Source organism: Carassius auratus, unplaced genomic scaffold (genome assembly GCF_003368295.1).
Source record: "Carassius auratus strain Wakin unplaced genomic scaffold, ASM336829v1 scaf_tig00216128, whole genome shotgun sequence".
NCBI lineage: Eukaryota > Metazoa > Chordata > Actinopteri > Cypriniformes > Cyprinidae > Carassius > Carassius auratus.
Genome location: NW_020528425.1, coordinates 227,977 through 253,209, shown reverse-complemented (window position 1 = coordinate 253,209; position 25,233 = coordinate 227,977). Strand labels below are relative to the sequence as shown.

Here is a 25,233-nt window from a genome sequence, read left to right as displayed (position 1 = left end):
TTTTCACCCTTTGTAATAGTTAAGCATGAGTCCCTCAATCGTCCCCAAGTAAAAAGGTGGATCTCAAAATCATACAATCATTGTTGGAAAGAATTCAAATATACAGATGATGCTGGAAAACCAAAGAATGTGCAGGAGCTGGAGGATTTTTCTGAAGAACAGGGGGCAATTTAATCATCCACATAATATTAAGATTAAGATTCAAGGGTATGTAAACTTTTGAACAGAGTCGATTTTATAAATTCAGTTAATATTTTCTCTTGTGGAGTATACTGTAGTCAACATCTGAAGCGGATAAAAAATAAATAAAATAAAAACCATTAAAGTTGTTCTATGACAAGAACAGGTATTGTTTTGGTTTCAGGACAACTTTGATGAAAGGTTCTGAACCACTTCAAATGTTGATTACTGTATATAAACATACTTTAAGTGAAATAGCCTATTCTGGACTATCCTAATTAAAGAATATCATGCAATTTTCATGATCGCTCTAATTTTGTTAAAATCATTGATGTTTTGCATATTCTGCAAGGGGTAAGTAAACTTCTGAGCACAACGATAGATAGATAGATAGATAGATAGATAGATAGATAGATAGATAGATAGATAGATAGATAGATAGATAGATAGATAGATAGATAGATAGATAGATAGATAGATAGATAGATAGATAGATAGATAGATAGATAGATAGATAGATAGATAGATAGATAGATAGATCTGCCTCATACCCTAATAAAATGAGCCGTAACAATAGATAGGAATGACAGAACAATACACTGGATAATAGAAACAAAGATAGAAGCACAGAAAGATGGACAAAACCATGGAATGACAGAAAAACTGATATACAGGACAACAGACAGACAGAAAGACAGATCATACCTGCTGTTGACCCTGGTTCTTAAGGAAGTCCTCTCTCTGTTTGCTTGTTTTGCTCTTTTCTGATCCGCTCTGCTGCAGGTGCTTGAGACGAGACAAGGCCTTTCCACCGCCAGTCTGAGACGGATTAGAGAGAAGAGGAGATAAATCTGTGCACTATATTTGGTAATATTTCCCTCCAATTTCCAACAGTGTATTTGCCATCACCAGCAGTCAAAGGAAGTGCTGGAGAAGAATGGTGTGCAAGACAGGCAGGAGGGTGATTTGTTTTTAATAGAACACATGCATCTCAGTACAGTCCTCTCGTTCATTCATTCTCACACACACAGACACATATTAGTTATAATTTCTTGTATTAAATTCAGAAAATATAAATTATACGCCTCTGCACGCAAGTTGACGAAAGCTCTCAGCGCCATACAAAATAATGAAAGCTATCTCTAGTCTTTTCTCTCTCTGAATATATTACCTACGCAAGATCAAGCACTAGACCAAAGTCTAGAGTCACAACCAGCCAACAGTCCTTTTAAAGCTTCAAGGAGACCCATTAGCTGTGTGTTTTATGCAAACGAGCACCTCACTGAATGAGGGGCTCTGTAAGAGGATCTAATGCTTGCAATCAGGTGGAGCTGAGTTTGCCAGGCTCCATCTGTCCTACGAGAAAAGTGTGCAACAACCTAGAGCAAGGGACTCGAACACACCAGTTAGAGGAGGGATGATGCAATGCCGGCTTGTATACAAATGTGTGGGCTGAAAGAATCACAGTGGAAAACACAAGTGACTTCATGCAAATCCTTCTCTTCTATCACTCACAAAGATCATCCCTGTTCTCAGCAGAGCTGAGTTATAGACATGATGTCTGGTGGATCGCGGCTTCATAGTGGTTTATCCTGACAACTAGTCTCTGAAGACGAAAGACAAATGTGAGAGGAGACAATACCGCATAAATTAGGAGTAGTTACGAAGTGCTTCACTGGGCTTCATCCTTTTATTTTACGAGAAAACCACATATAATGTCTTATGTACCAAAGGAAAATAAGACCAGGGGAAAGTAATCAAATTGCAAAGTCATTTTAAGAGGAGAAAAAAAAGAGAGTAGGCTAATAAAGAAGAGGAGGAAACAAGAGAATTTATTGTGCGAAAGATACAAAATGTATTTCTAAATAGGCTGGAGGCAAACAATTTATCAAAGCATTTGAAAAAGAGAACAGACTGATCTAGTTGAGCAACCCAGCGGAAGAGACCAAAAACCTTCCACCACACAGGAAGAAAGAAGATGGAAAAAACAGATAGACCAGGGCTGAAGAAGATACTGAAGGTTAGGTTGAACCTTGGCTGTGGATGTGCTGATGCAGGACGGTTTAGGTGGGACAGCGGGTTTGTTTGTGTCTCCTCCGTCTGCTGTATGTCGAGTGCTGGCGGATCTCTTGGTGGAGGAACTCTGCGCCTGGACGGATGTTGGGAAGATGTTCCTCGTGTGAGGATCAGTGCTGAACTCCATCAGGCTGAGCTCCAGCTCACGAATGGTTTCCTCCAGACTGTCCAGACGACGGTACGTGCTGTGGCAGATGTCTTCCTTTTCCCCTCCAACGCCTTGAGTGCGGATCACACCCAGTTGAGAAGTCTCTACGGGTCCGTTTCCCGGCGAGGCAGACAATGTAGTGTCCGACTTTCTCAATCGCTCTTCTTTCTGTACTGTCGCCGCCTCGAGAGTCTCCTGAACCCTTGGCTCCCTCCTCAGGGGCTGTTTAATTGCTCTCTCGCTTGTTAAGGGCGGACACGACTGGGTCACATCCTGGACGGGACTCTGGAGCTCCCTCTGGGCTGCATCCAAGTCTTGTAATCGAGGGACTTTTTGGCTGGCTGACAAGTCTTGTTTCCATAGCGGCAGACGGGGAGTCCTCACAATGTGGCTGAAGTAACTTACTCTGATGTTATTGTCTTTGATTGTCTGTGTGTTGTCAGAGCGCCGGGTCTCTGCTGAGTCCTCAGAGGGGGACATGGGGAGAGAGTTACACTCAGTTAAGACTATCTGGGGAACTGGAGTGGAGGACATCCCGTGCTGCATCTGCAATTTAACAGGAGTAATTGGCATAATTAACCCATGAATGTGAATCATAAATGTATTAAGTTTTAAGGTTAATATAAAGATGGCTAAAATAAACTTACCTGTGATTTCTCAGTAAAATCACTGGAGTGGTCATCACCACCCTTAGATGCAATCAACTGCTGGCACATGTAGCGTAGCACACATACAAATACAAAATTAAATAAACAACTATTTAAACACGTTCAACCAAGAATAGTTCACTCAAAAATCATTCAGTCCTCATTTACTTTTACTTATATTACTTACTTATATTTACTCTTTTTCATGTAATTACAAATGTTCCAATGTCTGAATTCAAAAAATGCAAAAGAACTATAAAAAAATAGTTCAAAATAGTCATTTTGACTCATGCTACTCTTGCTTTGTGAGGAACTGATTACAGTCGACATAGTTATTCACTCATAATCTTATCCTCTATTTGAGTTGTTAAAGGGATAGTTCACCCACAAAATAAATTAAATTAAATTACTCACCCTCATTTAAGACGTTATCTTAACAAATTAAGATATTTTTATAAGCTTTCTGACCCTGCTTACACTGCAACACAACTGACACGTTCAAGGCCCAGAAAGGTAATGTGTACAACGTTAAAAGAGTCCATGTGACATCAGTGGTTCAACTGCAATGTTATGAAGCTACAAGAATACTTTTTTTTGCACATAGAAAACAAAAATAACAATTTATAACAAATATAAAAAATAACAACTATTCAACCATATCTTCTCTTCCACATGCATTGTGGTACTCTCATGAATGGTGACGGACTGACCCAGAAGAAAAGAAACCATTGAATACATTTATTTTTGTTTTCTTTGTAAACAAAAAATATTCTTGTAGCTTCATAAAATTATGGTTGAACCACTGATGTCACATGGACTATTTGAACAATGTCCTTACTGTTTTTCTGGGCCTTGAATGTGTCATTGCCGTATATGGAGGGTCAGGGTCTGAAGATGAACGAAGGTTTTACAGGGTTTGGAACGACATGATGGTCAGTAATTAATGACATAATTTTCATTTTTGGGTGAACTATCCCTATAGCTTGTTACTGATTCATGGAGTCAGTGAGCTGAGCTCAAGAGCCGGATTCACTGACAAATCATTTAGACTAGTTTTGTGAAACTGATTAACTGATTCAAAGAAATAACAAAAATAAATTAATTACAAACCAGCTATTCCTCTCATGAAATTACATAAATATTACTTTTAGTATTTAAAAAATATTCTGGAATTAGATAACTTGTAATATGGACTACATTTATGTTATCTTTAATGCTTTTGTATACTTTTTGAAATGCTGAAAGTTTTGGTCCCCACTCATATTACTTCATGAAAAAGAGCATAGTAAAACAAAACATCTCCTTTGTTCATCAGAAGAAAGTCATATGGTTTTGGAATGACATGATGGTAAGTAAATGGTGAGAAAACATACATTTTTAGGTGAATTATTCATTTAAAGATCACAGAGCTGTGCTCACTTTAAAATGTAAAAACAGCAACATTCAAACCACTTTTAGCTTCAGTGGAAGAAATTAGAAATTGGGCATTTCAACACAAAACAGGCATGCACTGGCAAGTGCACACACACACACACAAAAAGTAAAGTATTTGGTGATTGTGTAGTTGTGATCGTGCTCACTGTGATGTGGGAATATCAAAGAGCATCCTTGGTCTTTAGTTTGAGTGCAGTGAGTTTTCTTTGTCTATATAGAAGTACAGCTAACATTGTAGAGGAAAACATGTAGATTCATGTGTGTGCATGAGTGTACAACATCAGTCCACACTAGCTCGCATCAGGGGTTGTTACCTGTCCAGACGAGGACACATGGGGCAACAGCTGTAAACTAGAGGGACGAGCATATTTCCTGGGAGAGGGCAGGGGGAGAGTCAAATGTCGCTCAAAGAGCTGAGCATCAGGGAGATTGAAGAGAATAAATGAAAAATATGGGATGCACAATATCAGTTCAGACAGTGACATTTCAGCATTTTCCCATGAAAAGCTCTAAAGACTCTGAAACTCAATCATTTAGCACTATCATCTTCACATAGTGTACATAATTGTAAATCCCATAATTTATTCAAATTTACACCAAATAATTTGACAGACTTTCAGAAATGACACGCTGTATCTTTAAGCAATGTTTAGAGATCATCTATTTCTGTTCATGAATGTGTTACTGTGTAGTTATTGAGTTATGGGGTGTTTTGAGATGCAGCTTGTGAGCCTGATTAGGTTTAAGAGGGAGGTGGGTATGGTGTCACTGCAGCAGTGCCCAGATCTCCACAGGTTGCCACATGCAGTGGGGATGGAGGACAAGAGACATCTGCTTGCTTACCATGTCATCCACTCAACCAAGACAACAAAATCTGTCTGCTTGTTGGTGTTAATGAGCCTTGTAGTTTGTGTTCCATGTGTGTGTGTGTGTGTGTGTGTAAGCGTATGTGTGTTGCTGGCCTGAAGCAGGTCAAGGAAGCCTAAAATCAACACCAACACAGCTCAAGCAGTGTCAGTCAGGAGAAATGCACTGTTATGGCCCCATGGCAAAATGATAATATGTTAATGGAGACAGCTGGGGAGAGAGGTTAGAATTTTTATTTGTGCATCAGTTAAACAAACATAAAAAGCATGTTCTGAAGTAGGCCTGGGTAAAATTCATTAATTAAGGTTTTTGTTTAAAATACAAATTAAACTAAAATGAACTGATTAAAAAGTACAATCTTTAATAATAATAATAATTTCCCCATAGATTATATATATATATATATATATATATATATATATATATATATATATATATATATATATATATATATATATATATATATATATATATACTACTGTTAAAAGGTTAAGGGTCAATAAGATTTTTTCTTCATTCAGCAAGGATGCATTTTCAGGTTACAATATACATTTTGTTCTTTTGAACTTTAAAACTGTGTAAATAATTTAATATTAAGAAGCACAACTTTTCTTCAAAATTGATGATAATAACAAATGTTTCTTAAGCATTAAATCAGCATAATACAGTGATTTCTGAATCTGAAGCATCAGAGTAATGCCTGCTGAAATTATATTTTGAAATATATTAAATAGTTATTTTAAATAACAACTTTATCAATAAATAGTTAATAAATAACAATAATTTATAATATTTCAGAATACTGCAGTATTAAAGTATAACCAAATAAACAGCCTTAAGCCGGGCATACACTGTGCAATTTCTGGGCGATTTCGACAAGGTACCAACTCACACTGTATGAGTAGATCGCATGCGATGTAAAGCCAAAGCTCACGATTTTAATGCGCTCACTGTACGGTCCGATCATCGAGTTGCGATTTGACTGTTCACACTATGCTTGGGGAATCAACACATTGGATCCCTCAGAACCCGTTTGTTTGTGGCTGTTTCAGAATAAACATGCTTTCCAAGGATAAACACACTGCTTTGGTGATATGCAGCAATTATGTGTGCTGAAACGTAAAAAAAAAAGAAAAAAAAAAAGGCGTCGGCGTATCTGAACACTCAGGTGGCTCGGAAGAAGTGGCCAATATGGTTTATCCATTTTGCAACGCGAACTGGAGGTAAGCAGGCGTTTTTTTTTCTCCCTCTTTTATTTTTATTTTTCTTCACTTCAGTCCACACTACACGCCGTGTCGCCATGGTTTCGTTTATGGTTTCGCGCATGCGCAGTGAGGGAAACGCAGAAAATCGGTTCGTAGCCCTGCTTCAATAGTGCGATATCTCACGAGAGCTGTCAGAAATCCATTCGAACAATCAATTGCCGTCCGGGTGAGGTTAATCGACTCTCGTTTCTCCTTGTATACTGCACGAACACTGCACGACAAACGACAATGCTGAAAATCGGCCCGACTTGAAAAAGAGTCGCACAGGTCAGAATTCGGCTCAAAATCTCATGAAAATCACACAGTGTATGCCCGGCTTTAGAGAGCATACGAGACTTTTTTCAAAAACATACAATGAAATTTAAATTAATTATAGCATTTATAAAGATTATTAGTAATATGTAATGCTTTTAGAAATATCCAGTGTGTGCTGTAGGTTCTGGAATAGAATTAGTATGTAGAAGGCATTCCCAATTCAATTTGAGTGGTGCATAACCCTGCTCTGAAGTTGCTAATGCATCTAGAGATAAAGTATATGGGTAAGTGAGATGGCATATATTAGATGTTATGGTTGTTGATTTCATGCACATTTAAATTAGACACAAACGCTATCCCACAATCCCACAGTGCCTAACTAACAGCACTGTACATCAGCACAGCACACAACATTGTCAAACCACTCATTTGAGCTTAATAGTTCATGAGCCAAAGAGCACAGACAGAAATTCAGATCTCCTGCCTGCTAATGTGTGCTTAATGAATGAATGAACCCACCAACTGGTAGAAGCCACCAATGTGTGTGTGTGTGTGTGTGTGTGTGTGTGTGTGTGTGTGGGTGGGTGGGTGGGTGTGTGAATGTAATTGCACAGCTCTGTGGGTGTACACCAGACACATCTGGTGCGTGTGACATATGGACATTAATCACCAACATTAACACTTCAGCGTGAGGGTACACATGGTCTGATGTGACCCCTCAGGTAACACATGTGCTCACCTCCAGCTCAGCTGCTAAATTCTCCTCGTTGCCCTCCTCTCGCTCTCCACCAGCGATGGTCGGAGGGGTAGAGGCTGGTCGGGGGACTTCAGATATACTCCTCCTCAGCTTAACGTGTGGCTTCTGAGACTCAGTCTCCTCTGATTCTGATTTCTGTTTAGATACACAAAGACAAGAGGACAAATCTGTATATACAATATGCATTTTTTTAATAAGGGAACATATTTCAAAAGAAAAAAAAATCATGCACATATATATATATATATATATATATATATATATATATATATATATATATATATATATATATATATATATATATTTATATATATATATATAGTTCTCTCTTTTATATAAAATGAATATATTTATATATTTATATAAAATGAATGAATTAATAAGTAAATATATTATTTATTTTTAAGTATATTTTTTATTTATTTAGGATTACACAACCAATCAATGAATGAATAATATAAAATAAAAGCATTCATGGTTGAAACAATATTAAAAGAAATAATATATATATATATATATATATATATATATATATATATATATATATATATATATATATATATATATATATATATATATATATATATATATATATATATATATATATATATATATATATATATATATAATTGTTCTAAAATATAAACATTGATTTGTTAGATTATGAATGGATGAATGAATAAATAATTATACAAATATTTAAAAATACAGCATATATATTTATTTATATGGTTGAATGAATGAATAATGTAAAATTAATTATGTTTTGATTGACATGATAACTGAATTCCAGAAAATAATAACTAAAAGGCTGCAAATGTATAAAATATATTGTAATGTAACGACTGAATCTTAATTAAAAGTAAACACAAGCGAAATTAACACCTAGAACCATCTTAATCTTTCTCAATCTCTCTCAGATTCACCTGTGACCGACAGGTGAATTATTACCATAGGCAACTGAGCTGATGGAGTAAATATCAACCATGACTAATACACCCACGGATTTATGAGATGCCTGACATTTTTGAGACCCTGCTCTCAAATAAAAGTAATTTATTGTGTTCCTCTGACTCCTCTGAACATCCGTGTGCTGCTCTTTCAGTAACATCTTGCATATAAATGTTTGAGAAAGTTTGCATGCATAAACACACACATGCAAAATCATCTGTGTGTGGGTGTCATTCTGAATGTCTCCAGTCACCTTTATACTCTTCCCAGGAATGATCATCTCTCCGCTGCGTGTAGTCAGGCCAGGGGAGGAGGGGAAACTCCGGCGGGGAGGTGGAGGAGGGGGGGATTTCGAGGGCTTCTCCGTGCGATACCTCGCCACCGTCAGCTCATCCGAGCCTCGTCTGGATCCGCTGTCTTTACTGGAAAGTTTATTCTGAGGCTTATTAGGCTTGTGTTCAGGTGTGGCATTGGTGCTAGATGGACTCTGGCTCTGGTTTTGGTTTTGAATCTGGTTCTGAGCAGGTTTGATCTGCTTGGCAGCAAAGTCCAAGTCAGGAATGGCCTTCATGAGCTCGGCCTGAGTCTCCTCCAACAGTCGATTAATGTCCTGAGCGCTGTACTGTGTTAGACTGGCTCTCTTCTCTTCCCAGTCCCGCTCTGCTGCCTGAGGAGACATACAGACTACATTTTACAAGATCATCAGTGCTTCAAAACAGCTGGTAAAGAAGCTGAAGTGTTAAAGCCTATTCACACAAAGTCAGACTTTTCAACTCTAAACACATTCACAACAAGATTTCACAAGTGCACTATTATTCAAATTTTAAGGACGGTAAGATTTTGTGCATGTGTGTTTGAAAGAAGTCTCTTACATTTACCAAGACTGCATTTGTTCAAGTAAACATCCAGTAAAACCACAATTTATAGTTTATTCCTCTAGTTTATTCCTCTAATGTCAAAGCTGATTTTTTAGCATGATTACTCCAGTCTTCAGTGTCACATAATCCTTCAGAAATCATTTTAATATTCTTATTTGCTGCTCAAAAAACATATATTTTATTCATTATGAAAAGAGTTCATGATTCTTTTATGAATATATAGTCAAATGAAAAGTTTTTTTTTATTATTAGAATAGGTTTGTAACACTATAAATGTCCTTAATGTCACCTTTAATCAATTGGCTCCTTAGAGAATAAAGCATTAATTTCTTTAGAAAACAAAATACACTTTTGAACGGTTGTTTATCTTTATGAACTTTATTACTGCCACTTTCACATAATAAATACTTCAAATTGCGGATTTATCAAATGTCATTATTTTTAGCAACACAAATTGTCCAAGGTTAATTTCTAATGTCAAAAAATCACCTTCATACTTTGTCTAATTTAATGACGTCAGACCTGGGCCTGATATACATATTAAAACAACATTACTAAATAAAAAAGGTATTGCTATTGTATACATTTAGACAACTGGTTTCTTTCATTTTAAATCTCATTCCTCACCAGTCTCACTTCCACGGATGAGGCCTTCTCGGACCCTCCTCGACCTCCCAGCTCGCCCAGCTCCCGCCCCTTCAACGAGCTCACCATCCCATGAGCATCCTTCTCACGCTGTGCACTAGAAGGGTTCGAGTGGCCGTGGCCTTGACCAGAGTGTGGGCTCCAGTTAGCCAGGCTGGTCTCATTGAGGTTCAGCGGTGGACTGGTTGGAATATCAAAGTCTGTGTTCTTCCTGTACTCGTCCCCTCCTCCGAGTTTAGGAGAGGGGCTGGAATACTCATCCTGGGTTTTCCACACTCCTTCATTCATCTGCCTGATTAAGCCATAAAACAGCACCCAAAATAATGAAGAGTAAAATACATTTGAGACATGTGGCTAGATGGCGAGCATGATTTCTCCAAGTACAGCATGTTCCTGGATCAACATCCTTGTTGATCCTGGAACAACATTCCAATCAACCAATCAGAACTGAGTTATAACTTTTTCAGGAAATATCTGTTTTAGGCTTACAATCAGAGTTAGCTGCTTCTACACTCTTGTTAATTAGCTTTCATTTCCCACTGATTTTAGTAATAAATTATGGGTAGGGTTAGGTTTAGGGGTAGGGAAAGTCCATATTTTTGGACAATAATGTTGATCCAGGATCATCAGAAGATGTTGATCCAGGAACATGTCTTACTTGGTAAAATCAGGGCGACCGTGGGTAGCAAGGGAATGGTTAAATAAGTGTTTGTCTACCTCCTCAGCGTGGAGAGAGTGTCTGTGATGGATCTGCAGCGTTTAAGCAGGGCGTCCAGTCTGTGCGGCTCCTCTTTCAGGAATTTCACAGCTTCCACTTCCACTCGCAACACCACTCGCATTTTACTCTGGAGCCCCGGGAACTGATCTGAACGAGAGAGACAAACAGAAAAACAGACAGGCAGAGAAGTGAACAACTCTCTCCTCTAACTGAGGTTCAAGTGTCTGGCTGTGAAGGACAGAAGACCGTCTCACTCTTCAGCTCGGTGAGAGTCTCTCCCAGTTTCCTCAGCAGTGAGCTTTTCTCCTCCAGCTCCTGCACTGTCACATGTCGGTGATTGACAGACATCTCCTTCTGGATTTCATCCACGGACCTTTCCAGATCACTGTCAAGAGCAAACATTAGCTTCGTTACATATTGATTGTTTCAGAAAAGAGCATAAACCTGCATGACATATTAATTGATGCTATCACAAAGCACCTCAGTGTTATTACACAGAAGGGACTCTTGATGTTTCTGACATTTAAAAGTTGAAAAATGTAGCACGAGATGAGCGTGAAAATCCTGCGCTGTGGCGTCGGCACGCATTTGAATAAGTGTCAGTGCAGCAGGGTGTTTTAGCACTAAACGACTGAGACACAGCCAGACTGTTTACACTCGAAATCCAATTTAACCACGTCAAATAAATCCACCCCTCGCAAAATGCTTTGTTACAAACAGCGTACGGTTAATAATTGAATCACATCAACTGGCTGTTAGCTATACTTAATAACCGCTATCAATTAAAAGCAACACGACTGATCTGGCAGCGGGTTGAAGAGGCGGATTTAGTCACCCTGCTGCTTTTAATTGGAAGAAAATAAATCAATGAGATGCTGTCCGTTGTTTGGACGAGCTAAAGCTGAGGTGCAGGTCTGCAGGTCTATAACTGAGACTGTTTATGCCTCATTGTTATGCATTTATTCACATTCGGGTAAGAGTTGATGAGAACCCGTGCAATAAAAATAAATGTGAAATTATTTTTTTCAGCATTATGCAGCAGTTTCACTAAGCTAGCGCCTCAGATGGCAGTATTATAGCACATATTGTGTGCCAGACGCACTGCAGTTGCTGAATGATGAGTTCCTCCTCGTTCAGGTATTTGAGTCTCTCCTCTTCCACTAGGAGGCGCTGTCTCTGGAGAGGGTCTTCCTGTTTCCTCAGCGCATCTGATAGACGCAGACTCAGCTCTGTCTCGGTCCTCTTCAGTAGACTGCGTATGGAGTCCTGGTTCTGCAACTACACACAAACACAAGCCAATTAAATTCTGTGCAATGGCAATTTAGAGAACTATTTCGAAACACATCGTAAATGTTATAAATGTTTTGCTGAACAAATTACAAAGACTAGATAGCTATGCCTTCATCACGTAAATGCATATCATAAACATGTATGGCTGTGTAAATCAAATGAAGCTGCTAGAGGAAGCTTTTTACTGTAATTATTTGTGAAATTTTCTAGTAATTTCTGAGTGATTTTTTTTTTAGTAGCTATTTTTTTTTTTGTGTGTATAATTATCAAACCAGAGGGCCAGGGTCCACTAGGGGTCCTCATCAAATTTCCAAAGGGGCCAAAGGACAACTTTAGAATGAAAGGGAAATGAAAGTTTTAAGCAGCTTTTTTAAAGTTATAATACATGCCAACATGGGGGAGGAGTGGTAAAATATTTTGTTGGACAGCAGAGGCTCTGGGTCAAAAGATTTGAGAACCACTGCTTGAGGTGATTTATATAAATGTAGGACATGTTACTTAATCAACCTCCTATGGTGTTACTAGAACAATATTCCCAACAACCAATCGCAGCCCTTCTATGTTCAGTATTAATCTAGTCGTCAGAGGTTTCAGGTGTATCAGTGTGGGAGCGTTTAGGAGCCACACAGATGGGAAATCAAAAATTACCAGTATTACAGTGTATGATGTAGCTGTCCATCAGTGTAAACAATGTGCAAAGTAATTAAACCAAAAAGTACACGATTTATAAAGTTATTGGCTTCTTAAGTAAGGAGTCGACTCTGAATCACTGAAACGAGTCGTTATAGATTTCAAATCTTTTGCCCATCTCTATGTACGTCACTAGGAACACTTTGCATAATAATCTCCGCCTACCATGTTGAGAGAAACAAAACTGTGACCTGCCCCACCCCCCACACAGACGCTCTGGTTGGTGTGAGAGCATCATGTCGAGGAGACAGTGTTTTTAATTGTAAAGGCAAGTTTGTTTTATTTTCACTGCCAAAGAATGAAGATCAGAAGAACCAATGGCTAAAATTCATATTTACCACAATACCAGAGCAGTACAACAAATCCCTTTTGTTGTGTCCACAACATTTCACTGATGACTGCTTTTCTAATCTCGGTGAGTACAGCGGGATTTTCAAAGCGTTTGGCCATAAAAGAGGGTTCATTACCAACTTTATTTAGAACAACGAGCATCTCCGAATCACAACGCGAAGTATGATTATGAAGTTATGTGTCTGTTTTCTCCCGAGCGTCTTATCAGTATGTGTGCTGTCTGCAGCCTGTCTGCGCTGATCTTCATTTACGAACACGTCATTAAAATGAAGTGTAACTCCGTGAATACTCAACGAAGAGACATGAGAGAGATATCTATAGAAAGTTTGACATGTCTACTTTAAAACTAAACAAGTGCTGCCGAAAACAGATATTCTGTGATAAAGTAATCCATATGAAAACAACGCGATGTCCGTTTTTCACGTCTCCCTTCGTTATTTCTAATGTGACCACGCCCCCGCGTTGAATGCGCTATTCAGATTCAAACTGAAGCACGGCTTGAATACACCCACACAGAAGAAAAAGCAGCGAGACTGTTCAAGTTTTTTATTTTACTGTTTGTTTCGTGATGAGAGGAATAAGACATAATTCACCCCAAACAGATGCTAACGCATAGTTTACCGTGGAGGTGTGTGCGGAACAACCAATCAAACCTGACTATGTTAGTTGACCAATCAGAACACAGTATGCTACCGAAAGGTGGGGTTTAAGGAAACTGAATCTTTTGAACAGCTTCGCGCGAACCGTTTGGGGATCTCTGAGAATTGAGGTAATTTTAAAATGATATTTTGACAAAATGACAATGTTTTTTAACCTTGGATGGATTTAAACCTAATGTACAAGACTTATAAACAGTGATAAGAAGCTTAGAATTTTCATCTTACTGGCTCTTTAACAGAAGGTCAGCCGTCACAATCCATCACAACACAGCCATCAGAGGACTCATATATGTATCCATATGTAACATTGACCTGTCTTTGACCATATGCAGCTGTCATCTTGAATGTGAAGATATAATATAGAATTGGCTTTGATAGTGTGTCAGTATATACCGTATACTATCCTTGATAGTGTTTGTGATGGACCACATTAGTTTTGGTCTCTTGAATGCCCTAATGTGAATGTGCATCCATGTCCTTGAGTTTATTTTGTAGTATTTTCAATTTGTGCATGTTGAAGGTTGTGTGGGAGTTGGAGTGCCAGATATCACCATCATTTTGCGATTGCGTAAGCACTAATGTTTGTTTGCCCTGAGAGAAAAACAGAGTGGACTTTGTCACTTGCATAGCACCGATAATGAGAAAGTGTGTTTTTGCACACTCTAAGTTTGTGTGTACGATGAGATTTTAGAGTCATTTGGTGGCAGTTCCTCCTCGAGCTGAATTATTTATAAGTCTCATGCATTATTCAACATATCCATGTCTCCTAGGTAACAGGATGAGGGCAGGGGCCGTGTCTCCAGCTCTGGCATTCAGGCAGGTAATAGTCTAACTCAGCAATATGCAGTTGCATGACACCAGCGGCTTGGCTCTCGACACCAAAGCAATTGACACCAATCTCGCCGTCCCCACGCGACATGCTTAGACTGTTGCAACATCCCCTCTACTTCTCCATGCATTTGTCTTATTGGCTTCCAACTCACATCCACCCCAAAATTGGGGTATAGTGCTCTGTTTCAGTGTTAAATGTTCATAAACTGCAAAAGGGAGATCTTAATGGGTTTAATCAGTTTTTTGACATCCCATACAAATCTCTCTCTATTTATATAGTAAAAAAAACACATTACTTAAAGACTTTATTTATAATGCATTATAAAGGGTTATTTAATGCATTATAAGTTTGCATAATGTGCCTTGTGATTCATTATAACTTGTTGTATATAAAATGCATAGTGCATCAATTTACTGTTGTCACAATTATTTGTGAGATTGTACAATGCATTATAAGGTGCATTACAATGCATTAAATATACTTTTATAATGCATTATACATAAAGGCTTTAAGTAGTGTTAACAAAATCTCTCTCTGAAAATTTGCCAGACAATTCTTAATGTCCCATGAAGGTTTCTTTCAGGTTTGCTTTCAAGTTCACTTCTCTAGCAAAATTATTTTGTTTTAAGAACTAGTAGATACTTACACATACTTATTATGATTAATTTACATATATTTTATTTCATAATTAAGAATATTCCATATCTTATAATTATTAGTTTATTTTTTGCAGCATGGGATTGTGTTTCTTTAGCAAATGCAGACTCTATACAGGTGCAGGGTTTATATTATGTAATATGGACTACAATTTTTCATCTTCCTTGTATTGAAATCTACATCTTTTAGAAAATTCCATATGCAAATAAATGGTTTTACGTTTTTGAACACGAAGACCCACTGTGTAGGAAACAACAGGGAATATTTAAGGTTGTGCACTCTTTCTAGGTCACTAATTGAATAAGCAAATAATTCATGAGAACTCCTTTGTATAAAAGATCAAATTTCCTTGCTTCTATTGAGACAAAAACAGACGTCTCTTTAGAAGCTTCCTCTGTTTATTCAGAGAGTTCACAATAGAGATGTGAGTTTTCACTCATGAATCACACCAGTAGCTATCATTCCACAGTCAATTTTTATTAAAGCATTGCTGACTGAAAAGCTGCCTTGATTTGGGGCCGGTGTCCTCTCTCTCTCTTCATCTACGTATCCCTGCTGGCCCATACCATCTCATCATTGAGTATGATATTAAGAGTTATTGCCTGCCCTGCTATAGTGAATCACACACAGCAGCAGCCGGAAAATTAATGACTAGTTGAACACATGGTCACTTACACATAAATACAAACACACTTAGATATACTTACTTATACATAGTAGTGTAATAAATACAGCATTTTTTTTTTTTTGGATCAATTAATTTCTTTAATTAATTTTTCTTTAATTAATTATTTTAATAATTTTTAATTTAATAATTATTTTTTTAATAAACAGTAAGTCTATTAGTTCAAAATTCAGTACGTTTTTTTTAAAAGAAATCTTTTATGCTCATTACGGCTGCATTTATTTAATAAACACGATCCTTCAGAAATCCTTCTAATATGCTGATTTGCTGCTATCAATGTTTAAACAACTTTAAAAAAAAATTTAATACAGGATTATTTGATGATTAGAAAGTTCAAAATAATTGCATTTATTTAAAATAGAAAACGCATCCATGCTAGATAAAAATAAATTTAAATAAATCTTAAAATAAATAAAATAAACAAATAAATAAAACTCTTTCTATATATAGATTATGTTCTATTCAAATTTTAAGACTTTTAACATTCTGTCCAGGTGTCTATCCTGGTTAAAAAATAATGTTTTATTAATGTACAATGTCCCTGTTAAGAAAACAAATAAAATAAATAAATATATATTATATTAGTTAAAATTGCTTTTTCTGAGTGCAATCATGGATGACTGGAAAAGTCATGAAGATTCATTGCTGTGAGATCCCTGTTTTATAGACACCACACTCTCAGAGAAATGTCTGATGCAATTTTATAGCTGAGCATAACTAGAAAAAAATTATTTTCCGCTTTAAAAATTTCCATGACTTTTTGAGGCTACAAAAAAAATCATTTAAAAATACCCTTGCGTTTCCAGGTGTTGCAAGACTGTGGGAACTCTGTAAATACAGAAAGGAAAGTATATGACAGACACACAACCCAATAGGATCTGTCAGACCGTTAGTGTGCCTCTCTGCTGGCTTTCAGCCCTCCCTAAAGCTCCCTCCACATCCTTCCTTTCTCTCCTCCTTCACACATTCACCAACACAAACATTTCCCTTTATCATACTCCTGCTCAACATGTCACCGTGATAATCTGACAGCTGGCCGTACAAGGAATTTCCACAGTTTACAACAGTATCCATACATATTTTATTTCGACGTTTTGCCCCATTCAGACATCAGATTCTATATCCATTCTGCTCGTCAGAGTCGACTGCTTTCATGGGATAGCTGGCACATATCTAAAAAAATCTGACATTTTGACAGATACATTTCTGACTGATACAGCATGTGAATGTTCCCTGTTCCCCATAGATGTAACTTATCAAACATCCCTCTTCTTCCTCTGTTTCTCTGTATTTCTGCCCAACTTAACACACACACAGAACAGAATACCAGCATTCCAATATAAACTTTCTGTAATGTAAAAAATGTTCAGTGTCTATCTTTTGTAAATATGTATTAAAAATCATCAGTAACACAATTAAAAAACATTCAACTAGATTTGATTTTACCATCAAGTCCTCTGGTTTGGATGTTGAAGTGTGTAACGCATGCAAACTTTCCATGCTGAACTCTACACATGGCTGAGATCGATGCATTTCCTCCTCTACACCACACACACTAAACACCATCGGGACATTGAGCAACAAATCTGGCGTTAATATCAGGTGAAGCCATTCTGCACATCCTCTTTGTTTTTCACTGCTGTGTGTAAATAAATTTGACTGTGAGATATTGTGAAGACTACAAATCGGAGCTGCTGTTCCTGCCTTCTGTGCCTTCTGTACCACCTTCTGTATCACCTCCTTAAATCCTCCTCCCTGCCAGCAGGCAAACATCTACAGTAGATGGCTTGCAGTGTTAGGTGCAGGTTAGCGCATCTGGATCTGTTCAGTTGATTCTGACTGGTTGACACTCATTCTAATGTGGTTATGAAGCATTTCCAGGTCTGCCAATAGTGCTTTACATTTAACCAAATCTAGAGATAAGCACATGTACAAGTGATTTCCATGGTATAAGTGGAATGATCGACACCGAACTGCTTAAGAATGAATATTTTAATACACATCTAAGGAGTAACAGGTTTCTCTGAGGCTTCGCATCATGCTGCATTCTGACCGCATATGCATTCAATTTTCCATATTTCAGTGGTCAGTTGTCAGTTATTCCTTACTTTGAGACTGAGGTCTTACAGTAATGACAATGTCTGACCTTCCAACTGTGCCAATAGTGTGCGCTCCTATGACTGAAACTAAGCAAAAACACAGCTATCATCATTTACAGCTATCAAATTAAAGCAATTTGGAGCAGTTATCATTTGCACTTGAGTGTTGCTGTCAATCGAAAAGTGACACCTTTCCAAGTAGCAAAATTACAAAGTGTAGAGCATCAAGAAACATTTGTGTCCTCAACATTGAATTGAACTGAGCTGAATAATACAACTAATTCATTCTTAGAGTTACTTACAGCTGAACTGGATTTGTTTTATAACTTATGAACTTTGTAACTTATACACTGTAACTAAATTCAATCAACTTTTAACTACATTGATCTGAATAATGACACTATTGCTGCTTACAGCTGGATTTCTGCAGTATATAATCTATTATGTTCCTGTTTATTCCTTTGAAGCCATGTTTGGACACAGTCTGTATTATACAAAGCACTCTATAAATAAATGTGATTTAACGTGAAAGCTAAATGCCCCTATCAGTCAATCAGAACAACTTTGTAGTTTGAGTTCAAGTTTCATAACCAGCTTTGTGAATATTATTACATTGGGCCCTATCTTGCACCCAGCGCAATGGACTTTGTACACCGACGCATGTGTCATTCCTATTTTGCACCCGCGCAAAGCGCGCTTTTCCCTCCATAGAAGCACGTCGCTAAACTAGTGAATGAACTTGCGCTCCCTGGGCGGTTCAGCGCAAAAAAGGAGGCGTGTTCCGGCGCAAACAATCCCTGGTGCTATTTTGCTGTTCCATTAAACAATTGCGCCACTGACCAGAAAAAACCTAGTCTAAAGTCAGTGGCGCGTTGCGCGTTGTTCATTATGCTATTTTAAGGGCGCATGCTTGACCATAATGTATAGCGTGCACAACGCGCATACACTTTGTTCATGTAATCTACACAGATGCAACAGTTATTTTTGCATATCATAAATTGTTACACTAAAAAAAATATTAACACATGAGATCACGGAAATCATTGTGGTGTATTTTGGGTGGGTTTCTCCCATCCCCATACAACACAACTTCTCTGTCTTTCACTGCTCTTACAAGAACATCAGTCTCCTCGGCTGTGAACCGCTCCTGGCGTGCGCCTGGTAAATACGCCATAATAATAGCAATCCATAATGGAACTTGCGCACCTGCTTTTAAATGGAATGTTGGATGACGCTCTGATTGGTTTATTTCACGTTACGCCCAAACCACACCTATGAATTAATGAAGCTACTTCAGACCAACCCATTTTAGATTTGCGCCGGGCGCAAGAGCCATTTATCCCGCCGGGAAAATAGCAACAGCGCCGAGACCCGCCCACAAACTTACTTGCGCTTCGCGCTTTGACACTTGCGTTTCAGATCGTTAAAATAGGGCCCCTAGTGTGACATGTCGAAAATAGAAACCAAGCAAGTGACAAATTATCTTGACATGCCACGCTGTAGATGGTCACCCATGGTGAGGACAAAAACTCAGATTAACATGGAAGAGATGTGATTTATCACATGCCGCTTTATCATGTCATGCCTGTTCGGTTACCTGCTGTGTGTCAAGATGCACGAGATTGTAACGTCTTACCTGCATTTTACGGAGCTGTGCGAGCTGCTTGCGCAGATCGGTGGCGTTCTGTTGAAGGTCGTGAAGGTGAAGCTGCATCTGTAGCCTGGAGACGGTGGAGGCCTGAGAGCCTCCGGATGGAGGTGGAGGCATCAGTGCCAGCGGGGCAGATGGAGTCAGTGCTAATAACCACAACACAGGACAAAGAGTCGACACTGTGAGCTCGAAATCCCACTCAATCAAATACAAATTATTTGCACTTACCCATCTACACCTTCTACACCTTCATCGTTCAGTCCTGCTCCTGGAGATCGACCTTACAACAGAGTTTATGCTGCTTTCATATTACAACGAATGTGTTGAAAAGTTTAATGCAAACATAAAGGCATATTTAATAGTCAGAAACGCAGGATAATGCTGGATTCAAGTCCACCTGGGAAGCTCTCACAGCCAAATTAGGCAACTGCTTTTAGGATATACTGCATAGCACATTCAAGCTGGAAACACAATATCCAAAATGCAACAAGGTCAAAAGCTATCTGTTTCTATTATGTGACTCTTCTCATTATCACCAAGACTGCTTTTATTTGATTAAAAATACAGTAGAACAGTAATATTGTGACATACCATCACAATTATAAAATGGAATTTATTCCTGTTATGGCAAAGCTGAATTTACAGCATCGTTACACAAGTGTCACATTAATATTTTTCTGGAAAGTCCTGGTAAATATGACTTTGCTTGGTTATCCATGAACACAAATCCCATGATTGTGATATTTCTGACCTGAAGTTTGCTTGAGCCCAGACTTTCCAAGATGAGGCCAGGTCGAATAAAGAATTATGGCAGATTTTTTTTTATTATTATTATTTATCATAAGCTGTGAATGTTAATGGTGCAGTATAATATGTACAGATTCTGTGTGTACTGTTAGAGAAGAAGAAATATAAAGCTTGCACTAGTCAGTTTGGTTTACGAGGAGACCAAAGTACTGTACACTTCTCATCATTCTCCATTAGAAGCACTGAGTGATAAAACACACCAAATTACACACCTAATGTTCATTATTGCTCTTCTTTATTTTGTTTTATTAGCTCTTTCCGTCTTAGTCTGTAAGTGAAAATAAAGAGAGAGAATTATGAAACTGTCCTGCGAGTCTATCTTATTCTGAGCAGAATCACTTCACAATTTCATGATTTCTGAACTTGTGAGGAGGAACTTCCCAGAAGGACTTGAACACAGTTTTAGTTCCAACACACCTGGCTGTAGATTCAATCAAGTGACCTTGACTAGCCGGACTCGGTGTGACTGATTAGGATTGAGGCTAAACTCTGTGGAAAGGAAGATCTCCAGAAACCAGATCAAGGACTTTTGCTCTACACCCATCCTTCTTTGTGTTTTCAGACAGAGATACACTAACCCGCACACACACACACACAGAGAGTGTTGTCACCTCCAGAACCCATTCAGGAACATGCTGTTAGTGAGGAAGACAGAGATACACTACCAGCACTCTCCAGTCAGTTGTTTTTAACAAAAGGGTACATTGTACCAATTCCCCAAGATTTGGGAAATGTGAAAACCAACACGTCCTCCCCACACTTCATTTTCAGCATGTGAATGTGTTAAGTTTAGGAAAACAGACTGAGGGAGAGAAATATCTAGTGCAGGCAGGCCACAGAGGAAAGCTACTGTGGAAATCTACATTTGGATCAAGCATTAAAGTGTTAGTCCAACCCCAAAAAATGACAATTCTGTCATTTCTATCATTCATTCACCCTCATGTTGTTTCAAACCTGAAAGAGTTTCTTGCTTCCATCGAACACAAAAGATTATATTTTGAAGAATGTGAAAAATCTGTTGAAAAAAACAGTTGATGGTAGCCATTGACTTCCATAGCATTTTAACCATACAATGGAAAGCAATGGTTACTGTACCATCAAATGTGTGTCCAACATCCTTCAAAATACCTAATCTTGTGTTCAACAGAAGACAGAAACTCTTCCAGGTTTGAAACAAATTGAGGGTGAGTAAATGATGACAAAATTTTCATTTTTGAGTGGACTATCTTTTTAAATAAACAGAAGGATCACATTTTCTTATACTGTATATAAAAACAAACACTCCCACCACATTCACCAGAAAAGACAAATTACATATGAGAGAGCAGAGGCAAGGCTACCTTTCTTCTTCAGCCGGCCAGCTGTAACACACATTAGAAGCTTTCAGCTTGCAGTTAACTAAATAACCGTAATAAAGTAAAGAGAAACAAGAGTGCTGAATTGGACTTTTTGTGGATCAGATTCAGAGGGGGAGACTAGGACTCATGGGAAACTCTCTCGATGGCCCTTTACTGAGGTGAGAGTCGACTCAGACTCACCTCTCTTAACCGTGAGGAACCTTCAAAGACAAATCTAGCAAATCAAAACCCTGGCTGCAGCCTTTGAAGGCTTGGCCACTGATGAAGACGCTCTCTGAGGACACCCGTTACGGTTTTGAGAAGAAACAAAACTGAAAACTAACAAAAAAGGAGCACTGAGCACGATCCGTGAAAACATCAAGGTTGTTCTGACTAAGAAGAACAGAGGAGTAAAAACAAGCTAGGGTGCTTCATTCAAGTGCACTCTGATGATGAATCATGTTTGCTTGTTTTAATATGGAAACAAGGCCTTTTTGAGATCAGCATTTTTTTTTATTTGGGCCACCAAAACATGATATTTTAGACATTAGTTTTAAAGCCTGCCGCACAACTGCTCTGGGCAACCATTAAAAAGTAGCTGGACTCACTTCCTGTGGCGGAGCCATCACTGGTGGATTCGGTCTTCTCGCTGGAAGAGAAAGGGAAGGGCCGTGAAAAGTCCGCCCCTTGGTCCGGAGGGCAGCCCGCCATCATGCAGAGACGCAGCAGGCCGCATCTGAGGATCATACAGCCATGATACTACCACTGTACTACAGCACCTAGTACTACACTGACACTACACTACTCTAACACCACGACTACACTAGCCTTCTCTAGGGCTAACAAAAGGTTTTGCTATCTATCTTGTATAATGCTACTTTTATTGTGCCTTTTACTAATTTCAACACATTAGAATTCCTTTGAGTAACACAGCTTTATTTAACCTATAAAACAATTTTGTTAAACCACGCACACTGCTGTTCAAAAATTTGGAGTCAATAAGATTTTGTTTTTTAACTATTACTTTTAATTTGTAATTAGATTTCACCATATTACTGTTATTTCTGTGTTTGTGAATCAAATAAATGCACTCTTGATCAGCATAAGGGACTTCTTTCTAACACATTAAAGGGGTCATATGATGCGATTTCAATTTTTTCTTTCTCTTTTGAGTGTTAGAAGCTCTTGGTTCATAAAGAAGATCTGTAAAGTTGCAAAGACTAAAGTCTCAAATCCAAAGAGATATTCTTTATCAAAGTTACGTCCCCCTAAAACGACTCGTTCTAACACGCCCCCACATGTCTATGTCACTATGTGGAAATATAATGCCGCCCAAATGTTCATGCAAAGAAAGCCGGCGTGGTTTCAGTAACAGCAGTTAGTGTTGAAGCAGCTATGTCAGGGAGATGCTTTGTGTATCCATTTAGGAATCGTTAAGATTACTTACAACAGAACAGCAACGCATTTTATGGACGACTGTTTCATAAACCTAGAAGTGGAGGTAATTCTGACTTTGCTACAACAATCTGGCTCTTCTTAATCAGCTACTGTAAGAATGTTTTGTTATTAGTTTAAGTATTTTAAGTAGTTTTTGGCCAATCAGAGCAGATGTCGAAAAGAGGGACTTTGTAGAAGTTTGTGAGGCGCAGGGCATATAGGACCTACAATTATGTACAGTATTTGAAAAATAATGTGTTTTTTGAACATTGAAGCATGTCAACATATTCTGTTTGACCAAATACAGAAAATAATTATCTTTAAAAAAGCATCATATGACCCCTTTAAAAAATTTTACCAACCCCAAACTTTTGAATACTGGTGTATTGGAACTGAGCTATACCACCCAATACACAACTATTCTTCAATTCGACCCATTCTACCTATTCTACCTATTTTTCTATAACCCAAAACAGTATTTAAACAGTATGCTTATTCACAAGTCACTGGCTTTAATAACATCTAAAGGTCAGCAATGAACTCTCACTGAAAGTATCTTTAAGTCCTATTTACACCAGGATTATTTAAGGGGACAAATGGCGCTATAAGATTTTAACACCAAAATGCACAGATTTACACTGTAATTATCTGACTTCTTGCTTTTTTATTCATACACTAAAAAAAAACTCAATCATCAGGATTTACATCAGTCATTTTTATCTCTAACTCAACCTAATCTGAATTAAACACCCTACTTATACAATAATCTTATAATCTCTTCTCAATGCTTTCTTCAAAATGCTCTTTTTTAGATCAGAATCTAATTATTATTCATTTCCTTTCATAAAATAGTTGATGTGAATGATTTTTCACATCGAATATGAATGATAATAAATGTCGAGCAACATCAAAGCATCGGGTACAAAGAGACTCATGGCCATCGCAGGACAAAGAAGACCACCAGCACACACGATTTCAATACAAGCGCTTTACACTCAGCAAGTGAAGACATTTTTGCAAGCTTATGAAACATAAGAAAAGGCAATGGCTACGTAGCAAACAAGAGAGCAAAGGATATTACTGGGTGATAGCAAAATTAAACCACGATAACAACAGTGAGCATGTGTGAAATGGTTGAATGTATTGTGTTAAACTATTTTGTAGTGTCAAGGACATTTCACATGGTACACATGCTGCGTTCAAGTCCTCCTGGGAAGTACGTACTTACGAGTTGACAAGTCGTAATTACGATGTCGGGTGCATTCAAGTCAGTTAAGTCGGCTAAAGAATGTTAAGTTAATAAATTACAAGAAAATACAACAGGGTTTGTGAACTCTGCTTATAGAAAATGAAGAGCAAAGAATTTATGAAGCCACTTTAATCTGTATCGCATAAAAATGTATTCATTGTTATATTATATAGTGTTCCTGTAGCTCAACTGGTAGAGCGTTGCATTAGCAAGCAAGCTAGCGCAAGGTTGGGGGTTCGATTCCCTGGGAACACATGATAGGTAAAAATTGATAGCCTGAATGCACTGTAAGTCGCTTTGGATAAAAGCGTCTGCTAAATGCACAAATTTAATTTAATTTAAATTTAATATTGCAATCCTGTCTATCATTTTCAACAACAAAATTGCCATCAACAACAGACGTTGCATCCATCGATCCATCGATTCTGTCATGTTTCTCATGGACACTCCCCCAACTCGGAAACTCGAAGCTTTCCCACTCGTAATTACGACTTTGTGTTGGGCGTTCATGTGCGTTTAATTCATAATTTACAATGTATCCGACTTGACTTGAACGCACCAACAGTCTTAGGTACAGATGTTTTCCATACACAAGAGAGAGCGCAACAACACTTACTACTGCTTTAGTTCAATGCTAACTAACAACAGGCTGCTTCCATAATAGATGC

At 38.0% G+C, this 25,233-nt stretch overlaps 1 protein-coding gene across 2 annotated transcripts in view; it reads right to left on the bottom strand.

Annotated features, from left to right (window-relative positions):
- The window catches only part of LOC113097171 (SRC kinase signaling inhibitor 1-like), an 86,913-nt gene that overhangs the window by 9,832 nt on the left and 51,848 nt on the right, over nt 1-25,233 (bottom strand). For both annotated transcript variants that reach the window (XM_026262378.1, XM_026262379.1), the window contains 12 exons: nt 22,488-22,615; nt 21,883-21,903; nt 19,721-19,881; nt 11,924-12,099; nt 11,076-11,206; nt 10,821-10,968; nt 10,086-10,395; nt 8,834-9,247; nt 7,612-7,764; nt 3,052-3,111; nt 2,213-2,950; nt 886-999 (listed from right to left, as the gene is read on the bottom strand). In XM_026262378.1, the coding sequence (XP_026118163.1) occupies nt 886-999; nt 2,213-2,950; nt 3,052-3,111; nt 7,612-7,764; nt 8,834-9,247; nt 10,086-10,395; nt 10,821-10,968; nt 11,076-11,206; nt 11,924-12,099; nt 19,721-19,881; nt 21,883-21,903; nt 22,488-22,615 (2,554 nt within the window). The remainder of the gene's footprint in view (nt 1-885; nt 1,000-2,212; nt 2,951-3,051; nt 3,112-7,611; nt 7,765-8,833; nt 9,248-10,085; nt 10,396-10,820; nt 10,969-11,075; nt 11,207-11,923; nt 12,100-19,720; nt 19,882-21,882; nt 21,904-22,487; nt 22,616-25,233) is intronic.